The sequence below is a fragment of the Ammospiza nelsoni genome, chromosome 1 (assembly GCF_027579445.1).
Source record: "Ammospiza nelsoni isolate bAmmNel1 chromosome 1, bAmmNel1.pri, whole genome shotgun sequence".
NCBI lineage: Eukaryota > Metazoa > Chordata > Aves > Passeriformes > Passerellidae > Ammospiza > Ammospiza nelsoni.
Window position 1 is genome coordinate 72,658,096 of NC_080633.1, and position 25,979 is coordinate 72,684,074.

Below are 25,979 nucleotides of genomic sequence, written 5' to 3' on the forward strand. Positions count from 1 at the left end.
TATTTGTACGAATATGCGTGCACACTTCATGAGGAACCTGTTTCAGCTGGGCATCGATGGCCTATGTAGACCACGTGTTCCAAGGATGTATTTTATGCCAAATTATGAACTGTAAAAATACATCTTGAAAACAAAAAAGGGACACATTTTCCTAGTGATGCTCTCTCATTTTCTCTCTCTCCTTTTTCTTTCAACTAAGGAGAGTCTAATGTTCAGTAAAAATGTGTACTTTGAAACCATAGTTTCACAGTATTTGAATAGTAATATATTTGCTCTTATGTCAAAACTTAAAAAATGGAAGAAACTTTGCATTTTATTCCAAGAATAAAATAAGCTTTACTTGCATACTGGTAAATGTCTTTGCTATGAAGGCATTTATTTAAATTGTAGCTGAGGATATCTGTGGAAATGAGTGACTACAATTACATCCATAAGAAAGAGATTCATTCCACAGTACCACAGGAGATTGGAGATATTGAGTTCAAGGTTTTTGTGTGGGTGTTTTGTTTTTTTTTTTTTTTTTAATGTTAACTCCAGACTTTAATTCATGATAGAGAATACATTGCTATGGAGAAGAGGGCATGTGGAAGTGTTTTTCAGCCATCTTTCTTTCTTCTGTGTGAATCAGAGAGCTCCAGTGAGTCCGAGTGTGACTCCGAAGATGACAGCAGCTGCTCCAGCAGTTCAGATTCGGATGTTATTGACGTCATTGCAGAAATTAAGCGTAAAAAAGCACACCCTGATCGTCTCCATGAGGAATTGTGGTACAATGATCCAGGACAGGTAGGGTGTGAGGGAAAAGTACTGGGTGTCCAAAGGTCATTCTCCCAATACATTGAAAATTGTGTTGTGTGCAGACTGACTTGCAGACTGACAAACATGCGAGTGCATTTCAAAATACTTTCTTTACCCCTGTTTTCCCTTTCCTCTCTCATCTTCAAAGCACTTCACGTTTGATTTCAACAGTGTGGTTCCAGATAATTAATCCTGGGGATTATTCAGCTGGAATTATGTCTGACAGCGTTAATAAAAGCTGAATGCTAACAATGTGCTAATGCTGTCCTTTTAGCCTTGAGATAAAGGTACACAACCGGAGAAAAGGCAATGTGTTTACATCCTTTACAAATTTTTCACCTTAAGCTCTTGGCTCATAATGATAAATAATGTTTTAAATAAGCAGTTAATGCTTCTAATTTCTTGTCTAATGGTTCTTTCGTAATTGCATGGAGATTGTAGTTCTCATTAAATGTAATTGCTGAGCTCATGAAGTGGTGTTTTGAATATACACATTGCATAGAAGACTAGTTTTTGTTTGCAATGTTTGCAAATCCACTATCTTCATCTTTCTTACTTAAGTATTTTACAATCTATTCTCTCATTTCATGTGGCACCTCAGGAAATTTATTTTTCTGTCACTTTGTGGGATGATTGAGTTTTGCATGCAACAAATCATAATGTGAAGAGATACCGGAATGCATATTGCCACTGTGGTAATTCAAAAGTCTGTTGAATATTCTATTACAGATTCATATTTATGCTTCTAGTTAAAAAAATGATTGAGCATAGCTAGCTGTTTTTATTTGTATGGAAAACAAAATTAGCAAACTGTTCAGATATTTAACAGAAAAAAATTACGTAGCTCTTGGGCACACTTCAAAGTAATATTCTGTGAAGAATATTAACAGAAAAAAAGTGAAATGGCTGTAGAAGGAATAGATCCAGGAATGTTTGGTATATGAATATCCTGCTGAAAAACGTACTTTACCAAAAGCTTTCTTGAGACTGACTCTTGATCTTTCTTGAAAAGGCTAAAATCAATCATGGTGAGCCTGTCAGTGCTGTACTGTTTGTGTGTAGATTTTATTTGAACACATTTAATGAAGTTTTCATAGGTATTTGTCTGCTTTCCGTCAATAAATAAAACAGGAATGATTGCCATGCACTCTGACATGTACAGGTACCCCATCTGACATGGAACTAGATTTCTGGGATGGATCTTCCCAACCCTTCAATCTGAGAAGCTTGTTTGTTAACTTGGATAATCTCCAGCAGTGCTGAGAGTTTCCAGAAAATAAATTGTTACATTCAATGCCTCCATAGTGGCTTTTGCCTTACAAATGTGATCTGCTTGTTTGTGTTGCTCTGTTGGTCAGAGAAGGCATTGCCTATGTGAATTTGTGATCTCTCACCATCATTTTACCATCAATTCATGATGACTCTCTGCAATCTCTGCATTTTTTTTTCTATGAGCAGTGTTGTTGGGGACAAGATAGATATGTATCTGATTGCTTCTCAAGTCTTAGGCTTTACAGGTGCTTCACATCTCTCTCAGTTTTGGCCTGTGCATTTGAAATAACAGAGGCTGTATTCGTGCGGAGCAGTTCTAAGAATTAAGGATGACGATTTTCAGAAATACGTGATGATTATTTAAATAGCCTCAGTGGGTGCTTAGTTTTGGAGCACTGATGAGCAATTTGCTGTTGACTGCTTTTTTAATTCTCTTCTGTCGTGTTGCTGTACAAGCCAGTGAGAAAGTATGCCTCTGCCTATGAGCATGACTCTATTTCTTTGAGCCTGTTCCTTCCTCGAGGGTCTCAGAGTATGAGAAAAACTATGTGAACAGCAACTTGTCATGTCACTCCATTGTTAAGATTGTGTGACTAAGTTTCCAAAGGAGTAGAGAAGTCTCCTGCTTCTTATACTCCTTTGAACATATGCATTGTGCCAGTCTGAAGAAACTGAGGTTAACATCAAACTTAAAGGTTGTATCCCTATCCCAGCTGCCTAAAGCTGACAATGACAGTGGTTTTGTGATTCTTCCTTCCTGTGGTATCTTCATGTTATATCTGACATGTGATGATGCCATTTAGCCCCACTGTGGATGCTTATGTTTTCAGATGTGGATGTTTATGTTTTCAGACTACTTTTAATAGCATGGAAAGTTCTGCTGGTTTTTCTATTACATTGCAGGTTTATTGTTTGTTTGGTTCTTTTTTTTTCTCTAAAGCTAAAAGAAGTTTTTTTGACGGTGTTCACAGGGTTTTTGAGATGAGGGAAGAGACGAGAATTTGACTCCGGATTTCAGAAGGCTTGATTTATTATTTTATGATATATATTACATTAAAACTATACTAAAAGAATAGAAGAAAAGGTTTCGTCTCAGAAGGCTAGCTAAGCTAAGAATAGAAAGGAATGAATAACAAAGGTCTGTGGCTTGGACAGAAAGAGAGCCAGCTCTGCCGTGATTGGCCATTAATTCCAATCATCCACATGAGGCCAATCACAGATCCACCTGTTGCATTCCACAGCAGCAGATAATCATTGTTTACATTTTGTTTCTGAGGCCTCTCAGCTTCTCAGAAGGAAAAAAATCCTAAGGAAGGTTTAACAAAGTTTAACTTCTTGGATTCAGGCTTTGATTAAAAACTGGGGTTGGGAACTTAATTTACTTTTCTGGTTTGTTTCTGGGCTTCTTATGTTGGATTTCTGAAATGGGCATAATGTTAGAGCAGAAAGCTTAAGGCTGTTGCAGTAGTTGATAGTCTGCATTGATCTTTGTCATAAAAGTGAAAAGAAAGACACCAGCTTTATGATGTATTGCATTGGCCCTTTTTGGTATAGGCACTTGATGCACCCATACAGAATACTCAAGTGGGTTTTTTTCCTCTTTTATCTTTTTTACTGATCTATTCACAGGATGGATTTGAAGTGTTCCCATCAGTTCTTTAAAGCACCAAGTAAAATATTTGAATGGCTTGCATTTTAGAGGATAGCTGTGTTCCATGGCAGAGGGCTCAGTGTCGAGGATGGTTTTTCCATCAGAGAACTCAGTGGAACTGTTTGAATAGGGAGAATTCAGCATGTAAATATTGACACATGCATGTTTAGGACCTGAATTTTGTTTTAGGCAGTCAGCATGCTGTTTGTGTATATAAGCAAAGGAAAAGAGGTATATTATAGCAGGGTGGTAGAATTCTGCTGAGAATGTTTTTCCATCCTGTGCTTTTGAAACAGTGATGGAGTTCTGATGCTGCTGTGTATTATACCTCAGTGTTTTTGGTTTTATTGGCTTAAGAACATCCACTTAATCTAAGCATGACAGGCTTTTAGAAGCATCAGCACTCAGGGCATTAAAACCAACATACTTTTCCAAAACCACTTTTCAATAAAACCAGAATCCTATTTTGTTTTTGACAGATGAATGATGGACCTTTGTGCAAATGCAGTGCTAAAGCCCGGCGAACAGGAATAAGACATGGCATTTATCCTGGTGAAGAGGTATTAGTAATTCTAAGGATTGCAATTATGAATACAAACTTGCAGCTGTATGCTCCTGCTTGGGTTGATTTGAGGGGGTTTTCCCATGATTTATGGGCTGAGTGAAAAAAACCTCTTATGCAGCTTCAAATCACTTAGTTGCATAACCTCATATTTATAATATAATACTGGTAATGAAATCCACCTGGAAATATAGAAAACTTTTGCCTGTGTTTGTTTAGTTTTAGGATTGTTTGGGTTTTTTTTAAAGTTTCTGAAACATGATTGTGTTAATAGAAAAGAATTGTGATCAAAGATCTGCTGTCTTCAAATGGATGAATGTGTTGTGAAGGGCCCACTTTGTGAAGTGATTGCTTTAAAAGAAAAGTAAATAGTAATTCTGCTGCTGAAAGAAGCAGGAGGCTTGTCAGGAGGCATTCTTGCCTTAGCATGTAGGCTTTACTGCTTATCTTCGTAGTTTTTCTTGAAAAATTTTATTTTTCAGTTGGCCTTCTTAGGTATATTTACTGATATTTACTGAAACAGTTGTTTATTTGTCTGCAGTTAAGGAGTTATGAACATTTCTGTGAATTATTTGAATTCAGAAAATTCACTTTGATCTGAAGCTTACTATAAATTTCTCCAGTTCATGATCTATTCCTCCACATGTTGTATCTAGGATTCTTGCAGAAAAGGAACAAAATTTAGCAGGCGAAAACTACTATATATAAAACTTGCTGCATGAAGGCAGCTGCTCCCTGGAACAATGCCATCTGAGAATCCCAGGTTTTACAAAATCTTCTTGGATATACTGCTTTTCACAGTGTCCAGTCGGTGAAACTGCCTACTTTTGAACTAGCTTGTTTGCAGCTGCCCTGTTGAAGCTGTGAGAAGCTTGTTTTGGGGCTGAAGAACCACCTTCCTTACTGCCAGAGCAGCGTAGTGGTGTAGCTGTCTTGCCATCACCACAGGCCAGCTTTTGTCTTGCAGTTCAAAAGAGTACCCTGCTCACTGCAGTGGTTTTATTCTTTTTCCCAGTGTATTCCAAACAGGCTGGTGGCAGCCTCTGAACCGCAAGCTGTATGTAGGGCATATGAAAAAGTGATTTTCTCTGACGGTTGAGGGGTTTAGGTCTTTACACAGGACTGCTTCAGAACAAGCTGGAAGGAAACATGAAATCACAAGTGTCTGGCTGCCTTTGGATCTCAATGTCAAGCATTACAACCTGGGAGATAAGAGTGGCATTACCAGAGCCATCTCTGTGATGGTAGACTAATCCCATCTCTTCAGGCCTCAGATTTCCCCCAAGCAGATGAGCTGATACCTGTCTGTCTTGATGATGTACTTTGAGATCTTCTCATGTGACGTCCAGGCTCCTCTCTGTGAACTTTTAAAATGTGTTTCCTGAAAAAGATTTATATAGGAGGGGAAATCAGTCTGGAACAGCTAACTGTTCTGTGTAAGAGAGATGGAGAGTTAAATGAAAAAAATAAAAGCCCCTTTTTTGCTTTTGAGTAGCTTTAAAAATATTTCTTAATGTGAAAATGGAGATAAGGCCACACTTTCCTCCTTCCCAGAATGCTTAATTATGACTACCTGCTTTTATTTAATTTTTCCTAATGCATATTTCATGGTTATTAGAAATGCTTTATTCTCCTTTTAATCTAAATTTGCCTTGACTCTACACATAATTCTACTTATCTCTTTCTTTAAGCCCATTAAACCATGTCGTCCCATGACCAACAATGCTGGAAGACTGTACCACTACCGAATTACTGTGTCACCTCCCACAAATTTCTTAGTAAGTACTTTATAAATAATTCAAACTAAGACTTTGATTTTGTTTTCTGTGACAAAAGTCATACTGCTTCTTGCTTACTCCCTGGTGGTTTTGTTTGCTTTTTTAAGACAGACAGACCTACTGTTATTGAGTATGATGACCATGAATATATCTTTGAAGGGTTCTCTATGTTTGCACATGCCCCCCTGACAAACGTAAGTATGGCCATTGCTACATACTTCAAGGTTCATACAGGGGATTTCTTTAGAAGGTGCTCATTCTCTCCTGAAGCAAAACATCTCTCTAACAACAAGACATGCATGCTACAAACATCTTACCAGCACTGGGCACAGGGGAAAGATATTTGTGCTAATAAATCTCAGGTTTTCTCTTGATTGATTGTGTTAGGCAGCGTCTTTGAACTGTGACTGAAGCTGTGATGTGCATCGAAGAAATGTTTTTTGTGTTTCACAGTTTGGAAGTGAACTAAACCATGGAAGAACTTTCCAAGACTGCTAATTTGATTTAAATTGGCTGAGTGGGTTTATTAAGTAGGCAAAGTTTAAAAAAATAGCAATAGCAACAAAAAAAGGTTTTCCTTTTAAGTGACAAATGAAATTTTTCAGACATCCACTCTAAAGGGTTTTCTCTCTTAAAACTTACTGAGATGTATCCAATACTTTGTAACAGCTGTTCAGCTTCTTCGGGATCTAGCAAGTTACAATTTTTTGTAAAAGTTGTAGATATGTACAGTTTTTTAATTTTGTCTTTTGAAAGCACATGTAACAAGAAAATTGGTACCCAACTGCCATGCTTTCACTATAAGCTGAGTTAGCCAAACATGAATGGAAAATATGCAGATTCTTAATTTCAGTACACTTGAAGATTTTTTTGTTATCTTGGTAATTTCAAGGTTTTCTCAAAAAGTTCAGTATGTGTTAGTTTCTATGGTTTTTATACCTATTACTAGCTACCTCACCAGTGCCACAACTCAGTGTAAGAATGGGTACGAACACAGGATGGAACAGTTTGCTTACCTAATGGATATGATAACTCTTTACTTCTGGTGGTCAGGGGAAGGGAGTCTTGTTGAGACGTCAATGAGAGAGTGGAGTTCAACCTCTGGCATGGGAATGGGAAGCACTGCTACCCAGTAGCATTAACTCAGCCTCGGGGCAAATTTATCTCAAGGCTTTATGTTTTCACTTTGCAAATGAGCAAAAAGGAGCAGTTTTGTTTTACTCACATTAAATAATAAAGAGATCCCCTTATCTTAAAATTTTTGTGTCTACTGTGTGACAGGAAGGCAGAGAGTTATGGAAATCTTCAATATAGAGGCAACAAGGGAAACTCTTCTTTGATATGAGTAGTTGGTGAAGCTGTTAAGCTTACTGTAAAATGCATGTTTACATGCACTTCCAGATAGGGGAAGTGATCAGCTACAAATGATTCTTTTTGACAGAGTTGAATACAAAGCCACAATGTGGTGCCAATTCCTGTTAATAACAGATATAAAGCCCTTTGGAAGGAATCCCTCGATGTCATGAGATGATTTTGGCGTACAACATAAAACCTGCTCTTTGAGGGACACTTCAGAACATATTTGGTAAAATGGAGCAAAAGGTAGTAAAAATAGAGATCTGAACACCAACATCAATATCTGTAGTATGTAATCTTAAGTTTGCATAATTAGGGTTATTACTGAATTTCTACTGTTGTTACTGAGTAATAATTGAGCAGCTCAGGTATTAGGAAAATGGTTAGTACAGTCGTAGAAAAAAAATTTTTTATATTTAAATACCAAACCAGTTTTACAGTACCAACCATGTGCTCCTTTAATGTGTATTTGCTTGTGTACATGGAACTCCAGTTCAAGGGGATCTTAGTTGTGGTCACTTCTCTAAAGTATTCAGCTTCTAGTTTAAATTATGTGTTAGGAACTAAGTAAACAGTCTGTGCTTTTTTTAAAGGCTCACTGATTTAAGTGTGACAGGTTTTCATCTGCTCAGATTCTAAATGGTATATTTAGCTTCCAAGGTTTTAAGAGGGTTTTGTATTCACATTTAATACTGTATCAAATTGTAAGAAATACAATTTTGTTTGGTGCAGCTTTGTAATTTCTCAATCTGTCAATAGATTTTTTAGATATCAATATATTTTTGTAGACAAAATAGTCTAATGTTTGACAGTGGGCTGTAAGAAGATGCAAGCAGAATATTGCACTTAAGCTATGTACATTGATTTTATTGCAACCCCAGCACTGTTCAGATATTTATTTGTGTGCTTACAAATGTAAAATAACCTTGGGTTGCTTCACTTTCGCAGATCATGAAATTGTTCTAACATTCTTTCATACCTTTGAGGCCAGTGAGTAGTAAAATTTGGTAAGAGCTGTAGATGTGTAAGGGAAAATTAAGCATTTTTGTAGTCTTTTAGGAATTTAGCTTTTTTCCTCAGAAAATCCTATTAAAAAAATGAAACACCTTCAGCAAATTATGGACTGTAAAAAGGTGAAAAAAGGAATTAAATGTTTGTCTTGCTAGCTAGTCAGAAGAAGTTGAGAATATTTATGGCATGAATTTAGTATAAAACTGCAATTTATTCCTAAGCTATAATGTTTGACTTAAAACTGCATTTTAAGACAGTACAGCTGACACAATTGGCAGTGTGCTAAAAACACCTTGCTTTCAGAACACTCTATCAATTTGACATGCTGTGTCACAAACAAATTCACTTGCAAATATCCAGTTGAGAGAAGATAGAGGTTTACTGAGGTTTACAGGTGTACTTTTCCTCCCAAAGAAAATTTCATCTCCAGCAGATGGCATTATTTAACTTTCCTTCACCATCCCTCCTGTCAGCACTGTGTTTTATTATTGAGGTGAAGGCCGGAGCTGGTGCTCCCTTTACATGTCCTTGTGTTCTTGTCTTTGCATGATCCCCCAGAGCAGCTGTTTTAGTAAGGGCCCTTTTCAGCTGACAGTAGTACCTTTGCATACAAAATTGTGTTAACAATATATTTGATGCTGTATAGTTTTTAATGCTGAAAATTTTCTCTTTTCTTCCAGATTCCTCTATGCAAAGTAATCAGGTTTAACATTGACTATACAATTCATTTCATTGAGGAGATGATGCCTGAGGTAAGATGGAAAATTAGTCTAAAAGTCAGACTAGGTTATGAGTTGTTGGTAATGTCCCACCTTGTGAGATCTTAAGAGACTGGCTCTGTTCTGAGCGAGTGGCTGAAACAGAGCTTGAATTTATAGGTACTAACATTAATCCATCTACCTGGGCTATCATATATTAAAATCAAACAATAAGAAGTGCTTATATCATAGATTCCTTTCATTTTAAGTTATATGCAAAATCTGTAAATTGAAGTAGGCATTACCCTTCTCTTACATCTGACAAAAATAAGGCCTGTGGAGGTACTCCTTTGCCATGACTGCATGAGACAATGGCAGAGCTGAAACTTAATCAGAAGTTTGAAGCTCTGAAGATTGCTTATCAGTACTTAATATAAGCTGTTGCCAAAACAAATTTCCTGTGGATACAAACAAAGCGCATTGAGTTTATAATCTGTTTGTGGTGGGTTTTTTATTACTAATTAATGCCTGGTGGAGCCAGTTTGAGAAGTAAATTGCTGCAGTTGAACAGTGTGTACAGAGGCACCCCTGCATATTTACTACAAAGATTGGATCAGTATTTAATTTAGTCATATATATTTACATTTTTCTTTCTAGTTATCCCCTTTTCTGTTGCTCAATGGCATCTGAATTTGTGCAACAGCCCTGAAATGCCTCAGAAAGAACAATGTGATCAAAGAATTAATTTCTTGTTAGTGGATGTATTATGTTGTCTGCAGATCTTGTTGAACTGAAACAACAAAAGGCCACCAAGCAAAATAGGGAAGTCACCATTTGGGAGGACTTCTGGGTAAATGGCTACAGCATTATTTGCAGACTGTCTTTACTAATGATTTTTGAAAGAGAATATGATGTGGAGTTTGGAATTTACAGCCAATATCATACATGCACAATTTCTATCAATCTGGCCTGATTCTGTTTGTTCAGGAAAGTTTATATGTTCATTCGCTGAAGGAGCCACTTCTTCACTTGATGAAACTAATCTGGTTTTGGGGTTTTTCCCCATTTCAGCTTTTTCTTCTGTTGGCTGTTTAGGTCATAATCCTCAGTTTGTGTTGTACTCATACTTGCTATGGAAGTGATCATGATACCACAGATTGTGATTTATAAATATTTATTATGAGCATGTGGGAAAAAGTGAACTATGAAAAAGAATATTTCTCAGAAATGTTTCTTCTGCTTAGCTTGCTCAGGTGGAAGGGGTTTTAGTGCTTGGCATATTATTGCAGATTTATAATTTTTGCCTATACTGTTGATTTGGACATTGAGTGAAAAGGGTTCAATACCATTCTTTCTTGACAATGCTTTCTTGAAGAGACCACTGTGCTACATTAGAGTAGATGATCACAAATATATCAGTACTCAGCAATATTCCAGAGCCTAGTAACTAGTGGTTGGCAGATATGAAGACACTGTTTTTTTTTTATTGTGTTTTATTTAACTATATATGAATGGCATTATTTGTATTACAGTATTATATATTTATAGTTTTATTCTATTTTTTTGTTTTCCCAGAATTTTTGTGTGAGAGGCCTTGAACTGTTCTCTTCATATCTATTCAAAGATATTTTGGAATTGTATGACTGGAATCTTAAAGGTAGTGTTCTCTTTGAGAGAGTCCTCAAAATAGCAATGTAACTGTTGTTTTCCTTGAGAAGGACAAACTTCATCCATTCTTCAAGAAGATGAAATTAGAGTTCAGTAGTGTGAGCTGTTGCAATGAAAATGCACAAACTTGGCACTGTAGTCTCATAAATAAACTGAATTTCTGCCTTGATCAAGAACTTTTATATTTAATCAAACAGTGAATATTACTGCATGTTTAATATTACAGAGTATCATGTGCATGGTATTTTGAAAGTCAACGTGTCAGGTAGGGTATTCTCTTATTTTACAAGCTAACAACAACTTACTCATACAGTATTTTTCTGCAGTCAACTCAGAAAGCAGTGTCATACAGACAGCTGTGGAGAGTTAAGGTTATCATTACAGCTGAATGTTTGTGTCTTTTGACAAGATGAAAATGCTTCTTTCTGTGAAGACCGCAACAAAGGAGAATGGTCTAAAAGAGAAATGAGAGTATTAAAGAATTGCATTTCAGTATCTGTAGGGTGTCTTGACTTTGTCTGTGGAGTTGCCCTCTGCACTTTATGTAGTTAAGCAGAGGAGAACACAGGTTTAATAGATTTTGTGCAGCCTTTGGTTTGATACTAAATATATATACTAAATATATTCTAATATCAGTATTGTCTCTCTTGTCACTGCTTCTGATTGTTCTTTCTTTTTTTAACACCAGGTACTTACAGGTTTAGTTTTTATTTTCTTGCAAAGCTTTATATAATGAATAGGAAAGTAAAAAAACCCAAAATCTCACAAAACAGTACTGCGGAAATTTCCACGTTCTCTTTGTTATGGTGAACAAAAACCACCCCACTAATTGGGAGAAGATAAACATGTGCTTGTACCTGTAAGGCTTAAGTGTAATAATTAATTGATTATATAACCAATCTTTTTCTATTACTCTTTTATTTAAAAGTAATGGGTTTTTTTGTTAGGTTCTTATTATTTTTAAATTATTTCCATTTATTTTAAATTGTCATTCTGGAAGCTTTCACTACAAGTTGTTTCTCTGTTCTTTTTTTTTTGTTTGTTACTTTTTGGATTGAAACTTAAGCCCTATCAAATGTAATTACCATTCATTGATTTTTTCTGCAGCAAACTTGCCTCTCTTCTCCTTTTGCAAATATATTGCTGGTCATAAATTTTCTGTATATTTTTCATATTTAAGGTCCTTCACTTGAAAATGATTCTGTTTCCTGTCCCAGATACCACTTCATGCCGCGGTTTGTGAGATTTCTCCCAGGTAATGTTTCTATTATATAGCTTTATACAAATTAGAGCTAAAAATCTTATAAAAAAACCAAAAACAAAACAGAAAACAACCCTATCTCCCAGAAGAAAAACTTCCACAAAAAAACCTTTCTTGCAAGTCAAATATTTCAGTCAGTGCAGAGATCTGGTGCTTCTACCTGAAGTCTTTAAAGCTTGCTGGCAATGTGGATGGGTTGCTCAGAACTGGAATTCAGATGGGCAGGCTAAGTCTTGCATCCAGCTTTTGTGTGTGTAGTCATTTTAGGCAGTGCTGGGTCTCCTTGGCATGCTCTGTGATGGAGCTGTGACATTTGAGGAGTGCTGTTACCTAATCTTGCACATTTCATGTGGCCCCAGCTCATCAGGGTACCATGTGGTCCGATCACAGTTCTTGATGTGCAAGGGTCAGCATCACTGGCACCCCCAAGTATGTTTTTCTGATAGTTTCTTTATCCTAATGCAAGCTCAGACCTTGTAGCAAATAGTGAAAGACAAAAGCCATCATTCCTGTGCAGTTCAACCCTGGCCTGGCAGCAGAGGACAAGATTCCATGTGGAGCATTGCGCTCATTTTGAGCGGACAGCTTACGTAGGCATTTAACGCGTCCTAAGACACCAGGACAGGCTTTCAGTTGATGTAAATGTCATGGCTCCATTGAAAATGTCCTGCTGAGATCCTGCCAGTGATTGCTTCAGGAGGGTTGTGTGGACAGAAGGATGTGTTTCGGCCGTGGGGTTTAGGGTGCAGATGAAATAAGGAACAACCTTCATCAAGAGGGCTGTGACCTGGAGGTGCTTTCTGGTCTGGGCTTTGAAATTTTATTGGGATATTAATTATAGCTGATGCAAAATGAGTTTGGGCTTGTTACTGTGGAGAGTACTGATGGCTAGATGACTATTTCTAATTGTTGTTCCTTCCTGGATACACAGTACTCAATCAGAAGCAGAGCTCTGAGGCTTGCTAGCAAACATTGATTTGGTTTTGCTGAAGCAATTTACAAAATAAGCCATCAAGCCACATGTGGCTGATTAACTTGACCTCATCACAAAATGAGAACAAGTTTGTCCTGCCTAGTTTGTGTAGCTTGAGGGTGCTTTCCTGTTCAGGGTTTTAATATTCTGATTTTTTTTTTTTAATTTTAGATTAGAAGTTAGCTCTTTCTGTGCTGTTGGGTTGTTTACTGATAGGGAGGGATAAGTCTCTGTAATATGTATTCCTGTGTATGTGTGCTGCTTCTTCTTTAAGGTCCCCAGATTTCTAACTCTTTTTAAAAAATGTCTTTTTTCTGATATTCCTGGATATGTAGTTGCCTTTTAGCATCTTTTTGACAGTTTTTTTTTAATCAAGCTTTCATTTCTTATTGATTATTTTTTGAAGTATCCTTGAAGATTTTTAATTTTCAGAGAGTGGAAATCTATTTCCTTCAGGTGTGTTTGCAGAACACTTCTTAAGTCTAATCAAAGAAGATGTTGGTGCATCAGATCTCCACACATCCATCAGCTCTCCCTTTAAAGATAGGAATGAATTGCTGATTTCCCATCCCTTCTAATTTTTCTTTCTTACTTTCCTAACATTGTCTAAAAATAATGAGGTTTGGGATGTCAGGTTTTCTGTGTGGATTTTCTTATACACAGGCCTTGGAGTAGCTCTGACCTAGTCATATCTGGTTTACTGAGATTCACAGCATGCAGAACAGTTGCTGTATTGTATTCATTTTCATAGGTTTTTATGATGATAAATATATTCAGAGAAAAAAAGCCTAGGAAAAACACATTTGAGGTCCCAAGTACTTCATATTCTGATTTAGAAAGAGTCTCTGACTTACACTTAGCACAGCCATCTGTAGCAACGGGTACATAATCTTCCATAGGTAAGGATACACTTACATTTTAGTGATTGGTGGGTGGGAGCTACCTCTTGTGTAAGAGTATAATCCAGTTGTTGACAAAGAACAGTCTTGTAAGTGGAGTCCCCCTTTAATTTGAAGGAAAACTTTGCGCATTTGAAAATCTGTCCCTGTAGCTATTTAGAAGTATTTTCTATTTTCAGTGAGGTTAGGGGTGTATTTTCCCCAATTAAGATTCCATCTTGGAGTTTGGGTGAGTTAGCTGTTCTGAGAGGCCAAGTTACACCATTGCTGTCATCATTTCTGTGCAGTAGTGCTGTACTCCCAGCAGAAGGAAGAGAAGGGCTTGGTTCCTCACATGCCTTGTAGAGGACATCATCTTACACAGTGCTGCTGTTGTGCAGCAGCTCTGCAAGGCTTCTCCATCATGCCTGGGATCACACTCCTTGTGCTGTGGTGTCATCCCCCATATTGCTCTAAGGTTTTACTCCTGGTTTGTCACCATTTCTCTTTGTGGGTGTAGTGATAGAGAGAATACTCTCAGTGACTGGACTCGATTGTATCTGCTCCTTGAGGGAGGGAAATCAGCATTTGTGTTCTGTGGGGCTGAAATGCAAAGATTCTTCCATACCTGCAAATTAGCCCTGTTATTAAGGGAGGGAATTAGAGAGATGTATGTCAAAATTAAAGCATTGTGGGAACATGCAGTGACTTCTCACTGACATGAGCAGACTTAGTGGATTTGAATAGTCTGTGGTCTGAGTGATCACTGAGTGGTGATTTGTCAGAACCATCACTCACCTTCCCTGTTTGCATATTCACATCTATACCTGGCTACCTGAAGCCAGGCAGATTATGGTGTCTTCTTTTATTACAAGCAGCCTTTGCTGTGCATTTTTCCTGGGAACTCAGAGGTGTTAAGTAATTTTCACATGCCCTTGATTCATTTAGTGACAGAAGACAGCATGAGGCTCTTTAGTCTTCATTACCGCAGTTACGGTATGTAAGCACTACAGATGAGTTTAAAGTGCAGGGATAGCTTACTACATCCATCCAGAAGTATCCTGTAAAATTTTGAGTGTACTTAAAAAAAGCTGCCTAACGCCTAAAGGCTTTTTAACTGCTGTTGTGAAAAGAATGATAAAATTGTGAAAAGGAAGGTATAACTGGACAGCATATCTGATTGTTCTGCTTACTCATTTTAAAGTTTATTCAGGCAAGTTAGGAACTTCAAGTTTACAGTACTATGGAACTGTTACTCTTGCCACCATTCCTGTTACTGCTTTAATTTAGCAATTACGTTTATGTGTGAGCAGTATTCATCAGTAAAACATTTGCCTTCATATTTGTCAAATCATCTAAGCATTTTGCATTTTATTTTGTTCATACAAATTCTTTGTGTTCTGCATATTTTCTCTTATGCTCATGCTTTAGGAATGAATCTCTAATATGTATTTTTTTATTTATGGTTTTAAGATGGAGGAAAAGAAGTACTCTCAATGCATCAGATTCTTCTCTACTTGTTACGATGCAGTAAAGCTCTGGTGCCTGAAGAGGAGATTGCCAACATGCTTCAGTGGGAAGAACTGGAATGGCAGAAATATGCAGAAGAATGCAAAGGGATGATCGTTACCAGCCCTGGCATGGTAGAACAAATAAACAATTTTTTGGTTTTTTGAACAATCCAGTGACATGTACATGTCTTCTTTCAGAGAATTTGTTACAGGATAAAACAGAGCAGGAAAAGGTGACCAGTGGCAGTTGCAGATTGCAGTAAGAACAATTTATTGAGTGGTTCCAACCCTGAATTGTCCCCTCTGCTGCTGCACAAAAGGGTGTATTTTCAGATGGCTCTGTTTCAATGTGCATGTTAAAAGGAAGAGCTATATTTTATGTGTGTAAAACTTTCCTGTTTTCTCAGACCGTCTTGATGTGCATGATGTCATTCTCTTTTCCCAGACACAGCACCAGAGAAATAGTAACTATTTGCTATTTACTTTTCTCTTCCTCTTTTGACCCCCTATTGACAGCTCTGTTTAATGTGTGCTGTCCAAACACTGGCTTGAATATGGAAAAGGTATTTTCTGCCCATGTAGTTTTTTCCACGTTGTTTCTGTGCTGCTCTCACTCACACTGAGGAATCTTGTGTACGTTAATTAATGCATGTAATAATTTTCACTACCTATTTTGAAACCCCTGTGGCCTTATTATTTTTGGAACAATTGGTATTTTAAATCACTTGTTTTCTGAATACAGCTCCTTTCAACTCCAGTGTGTATGTGAATTCAACCCATTATTCTTTTAAGAAGTGTGGGTCACAAGAGTAGATGAATGTCCACTAAAAACTTCAGGATTGTATTTGTATAGTTTGCAAAAGAGTATCTTAGCTTTGTCAGTAGTTATACCTTTCTTTTTTTGACTTCATTTTCCTACTTTGCTCATAGCACAAATTCTTAGTTTCTGAAGAAAAAGTGTAACTTGGTACCATGCCTAAGAAGGAATCTAGTTTTTCAACTGAAAAACCCGTCCCCAAACTGCAGTCAGGGGGACATGCTAAATGCATTTTTCCAGTTCACATTTTTAAGTATGGCAGCATAACATTACTAAACTACTTAATAAGCTAATAATAACTTGGATCAGATTATTTTCCCCCTGATTTCATTCTAAGTGAAGTAAAACTTTTGAAACAACAAGAAAATTACGCTGTTTCTGGAAACATGAAGTGCAAAAATACACGTGAACCCTCACTATGGAAGATTCTAGCTCTGGTTGCTAAACCAGAATCCCATAATAGAAATTGTTAGAAAACCTGAACAACCTTAACCTGCCTATGGTTTCTGTGACACAAGGTACAAGCCTGTCCACAATTGTCAGTGTCTGAATGCTATGCAGTGACATAACTTCAGTTATTTTGCTGAATATATGCTGATTTCAGCTAGCTGAAAACTCCCTTTTTTGTTTAGCATGGAGGAATGCGTATGTGTTCCTTGCTTATGTCACAGAACTCTAAGTGTCTGTATGTACAAAGCAGTGTGATTTGTGAGCCATAGCATTAATTCTGAGATCTTGTGTGATTTCTTACTGGCAAACCTTGCATTCTACAAGGCAGTGTCTTTAGAGACATGTGGACATCAAAATATGTAAGCATAAAAGAAATCTGTAGCGCTTTGAAATGTCATGTTATAATGGCATCATTAGAACGTGTCTTTTCTCTCAAGATTGCAATGACATTCTTCTTAGTTTGTGGATTTTTTCCTGTACATTGCAGCATACTGGACTGATTATGAATGTAAGTGAAAAACAGAGTATGAAACTATTACCTATGCATTTTGCAGCATTAGAAGATAAAGGAGTTCTGTTGGAGAGACAATATGAAACTGTTTTAGAAAATGACAGCTCTTCAATTCAATTATATCCACTTGAAACAACAAAGTCAAAACACAGAATCTTGTTTTGTTGCACAGCATCTTTTCAGAAATAATAATTCCTCTTATGATCAAATCTAGATTTTATGTGTTTGTTTTATTTTTTTTTTCAGTGTGAGGTGTATATATGGAGAAGGGAAAAAGCTTATAATAGGATATGAATCCCACTTTAACAACTAACAGTATTTCAGCATTATTTAAAATTCTTTTGCTTATTCATGGTGTTTCATTAGTTCAGTGTAACTTTGTGTTGGAATAGATTTAGACGTTCACAAATTTTAGTCATCTTTCATACTTCATTCTTCCTAAAATATTGATGGTTTTCTCGCTACTACGTAGATATATGTATATATTAATATACTTCTGTACTGCATCTGCATGCTATTTCATGTTTTGTTCTAATGTCAGCAGAGCTTTGATTGATGAGATTTGGAGTAGGAAACAAAAATAACAGGCCTCTGTTCTGTTAGAATTTCTTTGGTTTTGATGTGACTTTAAAGGCAAGGTTGTGATTATTGGATAGTCTATCAAAGCACTTTTAAGAGAGCACAGGGAGAAAGCTCTGGAAGAATAACATCTAATTTGCTTGCATCCTGTCTGCTGGTGTGCAGTTTATACTCGATGTTTCTGTACGTTGCTGTTTGTTCATTTAACCTTCAGAAAGGGCACAGGAGAGGAGGCTGGTGTTCATGATGAAATAAAAAAGCATAACCCAGCTACACCCCTCTCATAGCTGTCAGTGAGGGAGCAGTTGTGATTAGGTCTTGGAGAAGTTCTTTTGTCTGGTTGCTGTCAGCTCTCTGTGAACAGCTGTGTAACTGATTGACAACTGCAAGGAACTGTCATAGAAATGAAGATGAATCTGGTTTTGAGTAGTCCTGAGGTCACACATTTAACACAGACCCTGCTACATGCATAGTGAAAGATGTCCTTTTTGCTCTTATGAATAGTTCATTACCTCTGTTGAAGTATCTAAATTGTGTCTGTATTTTTTTAATTGTATTGATTATAATTGATATGTTGAGTACAATTATTGTTTAATATTCTGTTAGTTGTATTTTGATGACCTGGTTCTCAGAGGAGTGGTGTATCAAGGCTGCTTTTTTAAGGGGTACAGAGATGGGAGAATTTCCTTAATTTAATATTAAGAGTAGGTAGAACCAACAAACAACTTAGGAGGAGACAAAAACTTCTCAAGCTGGTTTTATGCAATCTCCAAAAAAAAACAAAAAACAACCCCCTAAAAATAAAATTAACCTAGTCCTTAAAAAGCAGGACTTTTAAGCTCTTGTTTAGAGGACAACATTCTGTCTGGTACAAATCTTACCCATTATTTTCTTTGGGGCTTTTTTTGTTCTAATCCTTTTTTATAAGAAGTGCTGTGGGGAAGACCTCTTTTCTCTTTTCTTTTTTTTTTTTTTTTTTTGTGAAACCATCATCTTTAACTGACTAATTTAAGTAAGTTAACTATTAACTAACATAAATGTATTTTTTTATTTTTTCCTTTGTTTTTTTTTTTTTTTTTTTTTTGTTTGTTTTTTTGGCTGGGGAGATGTAACTTTATGTTCAGTCATCTTGTCTGAAGGGAAGCTGATAAGCATTTTCCCTTGGAAAATATTTCTTTATCTGAAAGCCAAGCATTTAAGTAAGTTTTTTTTTTTTAGAATAGGTTGAACTATGGCCATATATAGAATTGACTTTGCTTTTCCCTGCAGAAGATTATTCCTGTGAACAGTTCTGCCAAGGTGGTTTGGAGGGTAAAAGCTTTGTTCTTGACACAGTTTTTATTGTTTTGTGAAGAGAATGGTGAGAGCTGTTTCTGTAACACCGAAACTCATCTTTGAGTGCATCTTTACAGTGCTAAATGAGAAGTTCTGAGATGCAGGCAACTAGAAGTAATGCCCTTTTTCTGAAACCTAAGACAAGCAAAATATATTGGCCCCATCCAGCTGATTGCAAAGGGGGAGAAAGCAAGCACATTACAAAGCAGCCTGACAGGTAATGGAGAAGTTGTTTACTTGGAGACAAACTGTGCACCTTCAGCTGAGTTTTTAAATATGCTGGGTAAGTGATCAAAAGCTCTGTGAGCAGCATGTCTGCCACAGTGATGAGTAATTACTTACTCTCTGTGTTCAGAAAGCTGAAGCAGAAGTTGCCTTCTTTTGCACTGTCCTTTTTAACAATGAAAAGAACTTCTGTTTTGAACTGTTAAAAGGGCAAAAGTCTCTTCATTATACAAGACTATATTCCTCCTTGTACACATCAGCCTGGGAGCCTTTTCTGAGAGTAGTGTGACAGATTTTTTTTTTGATGCTGTTTAGTCAGTGTGATTGAATGGATCTAATAATGCCTTTATTTGCTTTGGGAAATCATGAACTAAAATTAGAGAGGTAAACTGATCTTAGCAAACTGCTCAGGCATGTGGGTTTTTGGACACCAGAATGCTAATCCTAATTTTTATTTCTGGTGTGATGCTTGACCAGAGAAAGTTGTTTCAAGTTCTTGGAAATAGTAAATTTCTGAACGTTTACATTAAAAGGCCTTTCTGTTTTTTTTTTCTTTGAGTGTTAGTTCAATTAACTTTGTTTCAGTTATTGTTGTTGCCAAATGTTTATAATAGTATTAATGATTAGTTTAATGTGCATCTTACCAAGTTTGGAATGTTGTTGCTTCATGTTTCCTGGATAGTGTGGGCTTGAGGCAGTAAATCTTCCATGGAGCTGCTGTCAATTTAGTTGTATTTTGGTTTTTTTTCTCCTAGAAGCCCAGCTCAGTTCGTATTGATCAACTAGACCGCGAACAATTCAATCCTGATGTAATTACTTTCCCTATTATTGTGCACTTTGGGATACGACCTGCTCAACTCAGTTATGCTGGAGATCCTCAGTAAGATGCTTTTCCTTCTTTCTTTTGTTCAGGAACTCATTACTGTTGTCATTTGTGCCTTAAATAGGGCTTGGTTATGTGCTTAGTTGAGTCCAGTATAAAGCTTAGCACTTATGGTATCAGACACAAGCTCCTGCAAATTAGAAAATACGAGGAGTAACTTTTTCTCTGGAATAGTTCAGGATCTGCTGAAGTAAGCGTGCATCCATGTGTGATATGAAACTTCTTAACCTGACAACAGCTCTTCTGGGTCCAGCAATAGGTCCATGTTATTTCTCTGAGAGGCCAGTGGCAGGTTTTCAGAGACAGAGTAGCATAACAGGAAGGCAGAGAAGGACAAGTAGTTACCCAAGCTTCCTAATGTCTGCAGCATATAGATTTATGAACTAGAGGATGTATTTAGGTAATTTTGTTAAACAGCCCTGAATGGATGTTTTAAAATTTCTCAAATCACTGTTTGAGTCTTATGCTACTGACAGGGAGAAGATTTCAGATAATCACTTCACCAGTACTGCTGTGCATCATATGCAAAAGTAATGATTTTTATTTCAGAGCTGCTGCTTGATTGTTTAATTAGATGCTCTTTAGGTCTCACATCTAATAAGGAATAATATAGCCATTTTCTGTTTGATTACTTCATGATGTTTGTTTCTTGCATACTGCTATATCCTACTTAATCATCTCTTTCTGTGCTTTGAAGGATCATGTCTACATAGTGTTTCCTAGCTTGGAAGCTCTTTTCTGTGCTTTTTATATCCTGTTAGAGTTTGGGAGGAATGTAGAGAAGGAGTGGAGAGGGAATCAGTACTTCAGGCAGACCAAGAAATATTGTTTCACTGTGGATTGAAGAAAGTGATTAATGGATTTTCTTCCCAGTTCTTTTCTTAACCTCTGACTATTTCAGGGAATATTTCCAGTGACTGAGGCATCTGCTTTCTGCATGATGACAGTATAAAGCCTGTCTCTGGTGTATGTGTAGTTAAGGTTGTCTTTTTCCTCAGTGCAGTAGTTTAAAAATGGTATTCCCCAATTAAGTACTCCCACTAATGAGAGAACCACAAGCCACTCCTTCCATTGAGAGACACAAAAAAGCAGAGATCACGGGCTGAGAGAAAAATGATTTACTGGAAACAGCAATGAGACAAGAAAATAAACAGTAACAGCAACAATACTAAAAACAAAAATGTAGAAAGAGAGGATAATTTATGTGCAAATGCTCAACAGATCTGCAGTTTTCAGGCCCAAACACTCATGTGCATGTATGACATTTGTATTGTTTTGCAACTGTGTGCTGAGAATTTTAAATCCAAAGTGGTAGGAAGTAGGAATGTTGGGTGCTAATTCAGATAACAGAATGGATTTTTTTGGCTTTGATCATTAGTTTTATCTTAAAAATATATCTCTTTATCTTTTAGTTTTCTTGTCCATAAAAAGGAAATAATTAGACCCAAAAATATAAGAATTATCTCTACTTTGATGCTGAATTTATTGCTAACTGTCAAGTTCTAGTATTTTCATTGAAAATAGTATAAAGAGACAAAAATTGTTCTTCCCACACATTTTTATTTTCTTTTCTTTAAAATTTACTTGCGGGTTTGTTTTTTGTTTTGAGTTTTAACCTCGGAGCTGCTTACAGAACACAGGTATGTTTTGTTTTATCAAAGTAACAAAGCATTTTTTGTGAAAGACCTCTGTTGTGCTTTCATAAATGTCAGGCTTAACTCTGATGTATGTGTACCCAGAACAGATTTTCCTCTAATGTGTCTTTTCTTTGTGATGTTCTCATACACATTTTTTTTGTAATGGTAATATGTTTATTAATTCTCCAACTTAATTGCAATAACAAAGCTTGTTTCACCCTTGTCAATACTTGCAGAAAAATGTGAATTGTAGATCACAGTTTCAGGTTCTTGGTTTTGGGTTGCAACTTCCTCGAGGCATTTGTTTTTTTGGGTTTTTTTTTGGTTGATTTGTTCATTAACTAATTTTTCTTTTTTGGATGATGATTTGTCAAAAATAGATGTGCTAATCTGCAGATTGCAAAAGTGTGGTGAATGGACCATGAGAAAAATCTATGTATTGACTATTTCAGATGTATTTGTAGACTGAAAAAATATCAGTACCTCCAGAGGCAGAGAGTATACATTCAAGAATGCTGCAGAGAAATACCTAGGCAAAAAATGCCAATAAGAAAAGATTTGTTTATGTATCTGTGAATGTGGGAGGCTGGGAAGATTATGAAATAGTAAAAGAGCTGCTGCTTCATTGACTGCTAAGCCGCTAACATGAGAACTTCCTAATAAAACAACTGCTCTAAGTTGTTGCTGGGGAAGATTGTCTTTTATAATGTAAATACATGTAAAAATTTACTTGGGTAAACTTCTTTCCTCTGGCCTCTAATTTTCTGTTTCCTATTCAAAGTCTGATTTATGGTTGTCCTGAAAACAAGGACAACCTAAGGACACAGGGTCCTAAGGACAGGGTCCACATTTCTTAAGGACACAGGGTCCCTGTCACAATTCTCTTTGTTGCTCCTCCCACTGTAACTTTTGAAGCTGTTGGTCAGTTGCAGCTGAATATAATGTTGGGGTGTTGTCTTCAAATGGAGTAAGTTCTTACAAATTTGGTGAAAGTTTGTGCTAGATCACTGAGGGACTCCCGTCAAGGAAAACATTGTAATTGGGGCTCATGTGTAATTAGACACTGCCAAAATAAGAAAAGGCTCGATGGCTGGAGAAAACCAGAAAACTTAAGTATGTGCCAATCACAGAAATAACTTGAATTGCTCTTTTCATTCAGCGGAAATCCATAGGGAACAAAACTTTCACTTTTCACAGAGTAACTTCATGTTGTGTGTGACTTGTAGAGCTCTTCCTTATGTGCTTCACTGAAATGTTTGAGCTGATGTAAGGACAGACACTTCCTGGGAAAGGGTGCTACTCCTTTGCAGTGAGAGATAGGTAAACCATGTGGAGAAGAAGGAGTTTTCACCTGCCTGAATTGAGTTAAGGGGCAGGCACATCTTTTAAGCATGCAGAGGTGGCCCTTTGGAGAGGTTGGGTGGGTATCTGGGAGACCTGGGGTCTGCCTGGATCTCGGCTGTTCTTTACCTCACTCTGAGCACCGATGCCTCCTCTCTGCTTCCTGGCCCACCCTGCTGGAGCAGCTACCCAGGCACTGCCACCTATCAGAAAGTACATTGAGATTATTTTATTACAGGGAGAGAGAGGCTTCTGTTCACTGACCAAAGTACTTGTTTTCTGGTTTTGTTCTTCAGATACCAAAAGCTGTGGAAGAGTTACGTGAAGCTGCGTCACCTGCTGGCTAATAGTCCCAAAGTCAAACAGGCTGATAAGCAGAAATTATCACAAAGAGAGGTATTCTGGACCTTCCTATAACTGATAATTGAACATTGTAATTTGGGATGGAATAAAGCCATATGACTGCCCTGTTTATGGAAACAATAGAAATCCTTTACAAAATATTTCCTTTCCAGACTCTTAACACAGATTTTATTTTTATCTATGCTTGTTATTGAATGGAGGTTTTTTCCTTTTTTCAGCTGTCAGACTGCTGCAAGTTTTTTACCCAATTATAGGAATTATTGTAATGGAACCATAACTTCTTTATAGCTGTTGCCATTAATGGTTTCAAGAATTAGCATAGAGAAGGAATTTTTATTTCATAATGTACTTTTAACTGGCTCATAATTTTAAACATTTCTCTTCTGAAATAAAAACTGCCACGCTTGTGTGCATAAACCATAATTTGTTAGGTGGTATAGTGACATTGCTTCGGATCTTTGACTTGAAATTATCTGGTTGTTGTATGATAGACAAGATATTTTTCTCATTTTGTTTTTTTCCTGCAAAGTGATGAGCAATAAGCATTTCCTAACTGCAGATGCTCAACCAATTGGGAATTAAAAGCAGAAAAACAAAGACTCCTAAATATAGTCTAACCCAACATATTTCTATAAACCCATGGACTGAAGCTTTGAATTTGTCTGGTGCCTGTCTATCGGGCACTCTTAATTTGACAACCTGTGTAAAGAATACACAGAGGAGAGATTAACTTCTCGAGTACAGGATGGTATTTAATTAAGTGGTATTGTATTTTTATTTATTCATTAGAAACACTAATTATTCATAAAATCATAGACTACCTTGGGAATGATGCTTGAGAATCATGGAGTGTGATTCCTGAGACCTCCAGTTTATTGGGGAAGTCTCAAAAATTGCACCTTTGGAATTGCTTTTGGTTGCAGAAAGTGTTTGATACATATGACATTGCATCTAATTATTTCATTGTTGCAAAGCATAGTATGCTGTTGTGTGAGCAAGAGTGTCAGTAAACATTTTATTGATGCTGATATTAAATAAGCTCTTGCCTTCCTTACTTGTAAATGGAAAAAAAAAAAGCCAAAAAACCCCACAACATTGTGACTGAACTGTGCCACAGTTGTAAAGGAAAAAAAAGATTTGTCCCTACAGAGGTGATTTTGTTTGCCACAACTACACACAGAGCAAGCAGAAGATCATAGTTTTCTGGGCATATTTTCATTAGGGGGTAATGGATAGCTCATTTGTAAAATTGTAGTGGATTGTTTGTAAGGGGGTGATCATATTTTGCTCCAGAAGATAAAATGTTCCTTTGTTATTTAGCACTTGCTGGGGACTGCTGATTTTTGTTTCCAGGCTGTATTATCTCAGATAACGAGTTTTACAAGTAGTTTGCCAAGAGGGAGGCATACAGGGCTGAAGCAGAAACTTTATGTGAGGATAATCTATATATTTGTCAGAGGTGTCGGTAACTCAGAAGGAGCTGTAGGACTGTACCTGACTGGTACATGGGCTTTTAAAGATTATGAATCATATATTGTGGAGTGCTTCTGAGCCAGTCAGACTGAAATACAGCCAGGTCTGGCAAACACTGTAGCATCTTTCTCAGGGAAACTCAATGACACACCTTTGACAATGCACAAGGGGTGCAGTGCTGGCAGCATCTCTGTTCCCTCTGCCATCAGTCATCCACCACTGTGAGGCTGTACAATGATATTATTTGTGACAAGGTCATGCCTGGGGCTTTGTTCCTCTAACCTAACTTTGAGCATTTACAGCAGGTGCATAAATTAGGACCTGAAGGCTCACTTTGAAGTCAGTGGAGGGAGAAATGCATTTTTGAAGCCATTTATCCCCTTCACTGAATATAAAAGGAACCAGGGCTATCTAGCGTCCTACCCTAGGCACCTTTTTACTGAGGTGTCTGAGGTTTGATAAATCTGTGTCTGGACACATGCACCTGTTGGAACTACTCTGTGAGTCTCTGCAAATCAGAAAACAGAGTCTGTTCTGCCCAGCCTGCTCACAGGCTTCAAACTGGGAGCTGGAAAGAGACAGCTTTGAGCAAGTGCCCTGTAATGAAAAGGAGATGGAGAGGCAGGATAAGTTGCAGCTTTGAAGAGCTTTGTGTTCTGAAGAAGGCAGAGCACTGAGGGGTTAGTTCATGCTATGTGGGGAGCTTGCACACCCCAGGGCTTTATAGTATTGGAACCAAGAGATTCTAATCCCAGGCTGATTTATTTTATCTGTTTTTCTTTCATTTCATTTTTACAGAAAATATTTCCTTTCAATGATACTCTCAAAATCTTTTAGTGATTTAATGTCTCTAGAAACCCTCTAAATCATGTTTTCTAAAGACAAATTGTTTACACACCACCAAAATAGCCAGTGGTCAAGGTAAAACCTATATTTAATAATTTTTATTGA

At 37.0% G+C, this 25,979-nt stretch overlaps 1 protein-coding gene across 1 annotated transcript in view; it reads left to right on the forward strand.

The window, feature by feature from the left end:
* Positions 1-25,979, forward strand: part of DROSHA (drosha ribonuclease III) — a 70,507-nt gene that overhangs the window by 6,976 nt on the left and 37,552 nt on the right. The window contains exons 5-14 of the mRNA XM_059486757.1: positions 629-783; positions 4,198-4,278; positions 5,972-6,058; positions 6,166-6,252; positions 9,106-9,177; positions 10,699-10,780; positions 11,972-12,046; positions 15,377-15,546; positions 20,087-20,211; positions 23,489-23,588. Coding sequence (XP_059342740.1) covers positions 629-783; positions 4,198-4,278; positions 5,972-6,058; positions 6,166-6,252; positions 9,106-9,177; positions 10,699-10,780; positions 11,972-12,046; positions 15,377-15,546; positions 20,087-20,211; positions 23,489-23,588 — 1,034 coding nt within the window. The remainder of the gene's footprint in view (positions 1-628; positions 784-4,197; positions 4,279-5,971; positions 6,059-6,165; positions 6,253-9,105; positions 9,178-10,698; positions 10,781-11,971; positions 12,047-15,376; positions 15,547-20,086; positions 20,212-23,488; positions 23,589-25,979) is intronic.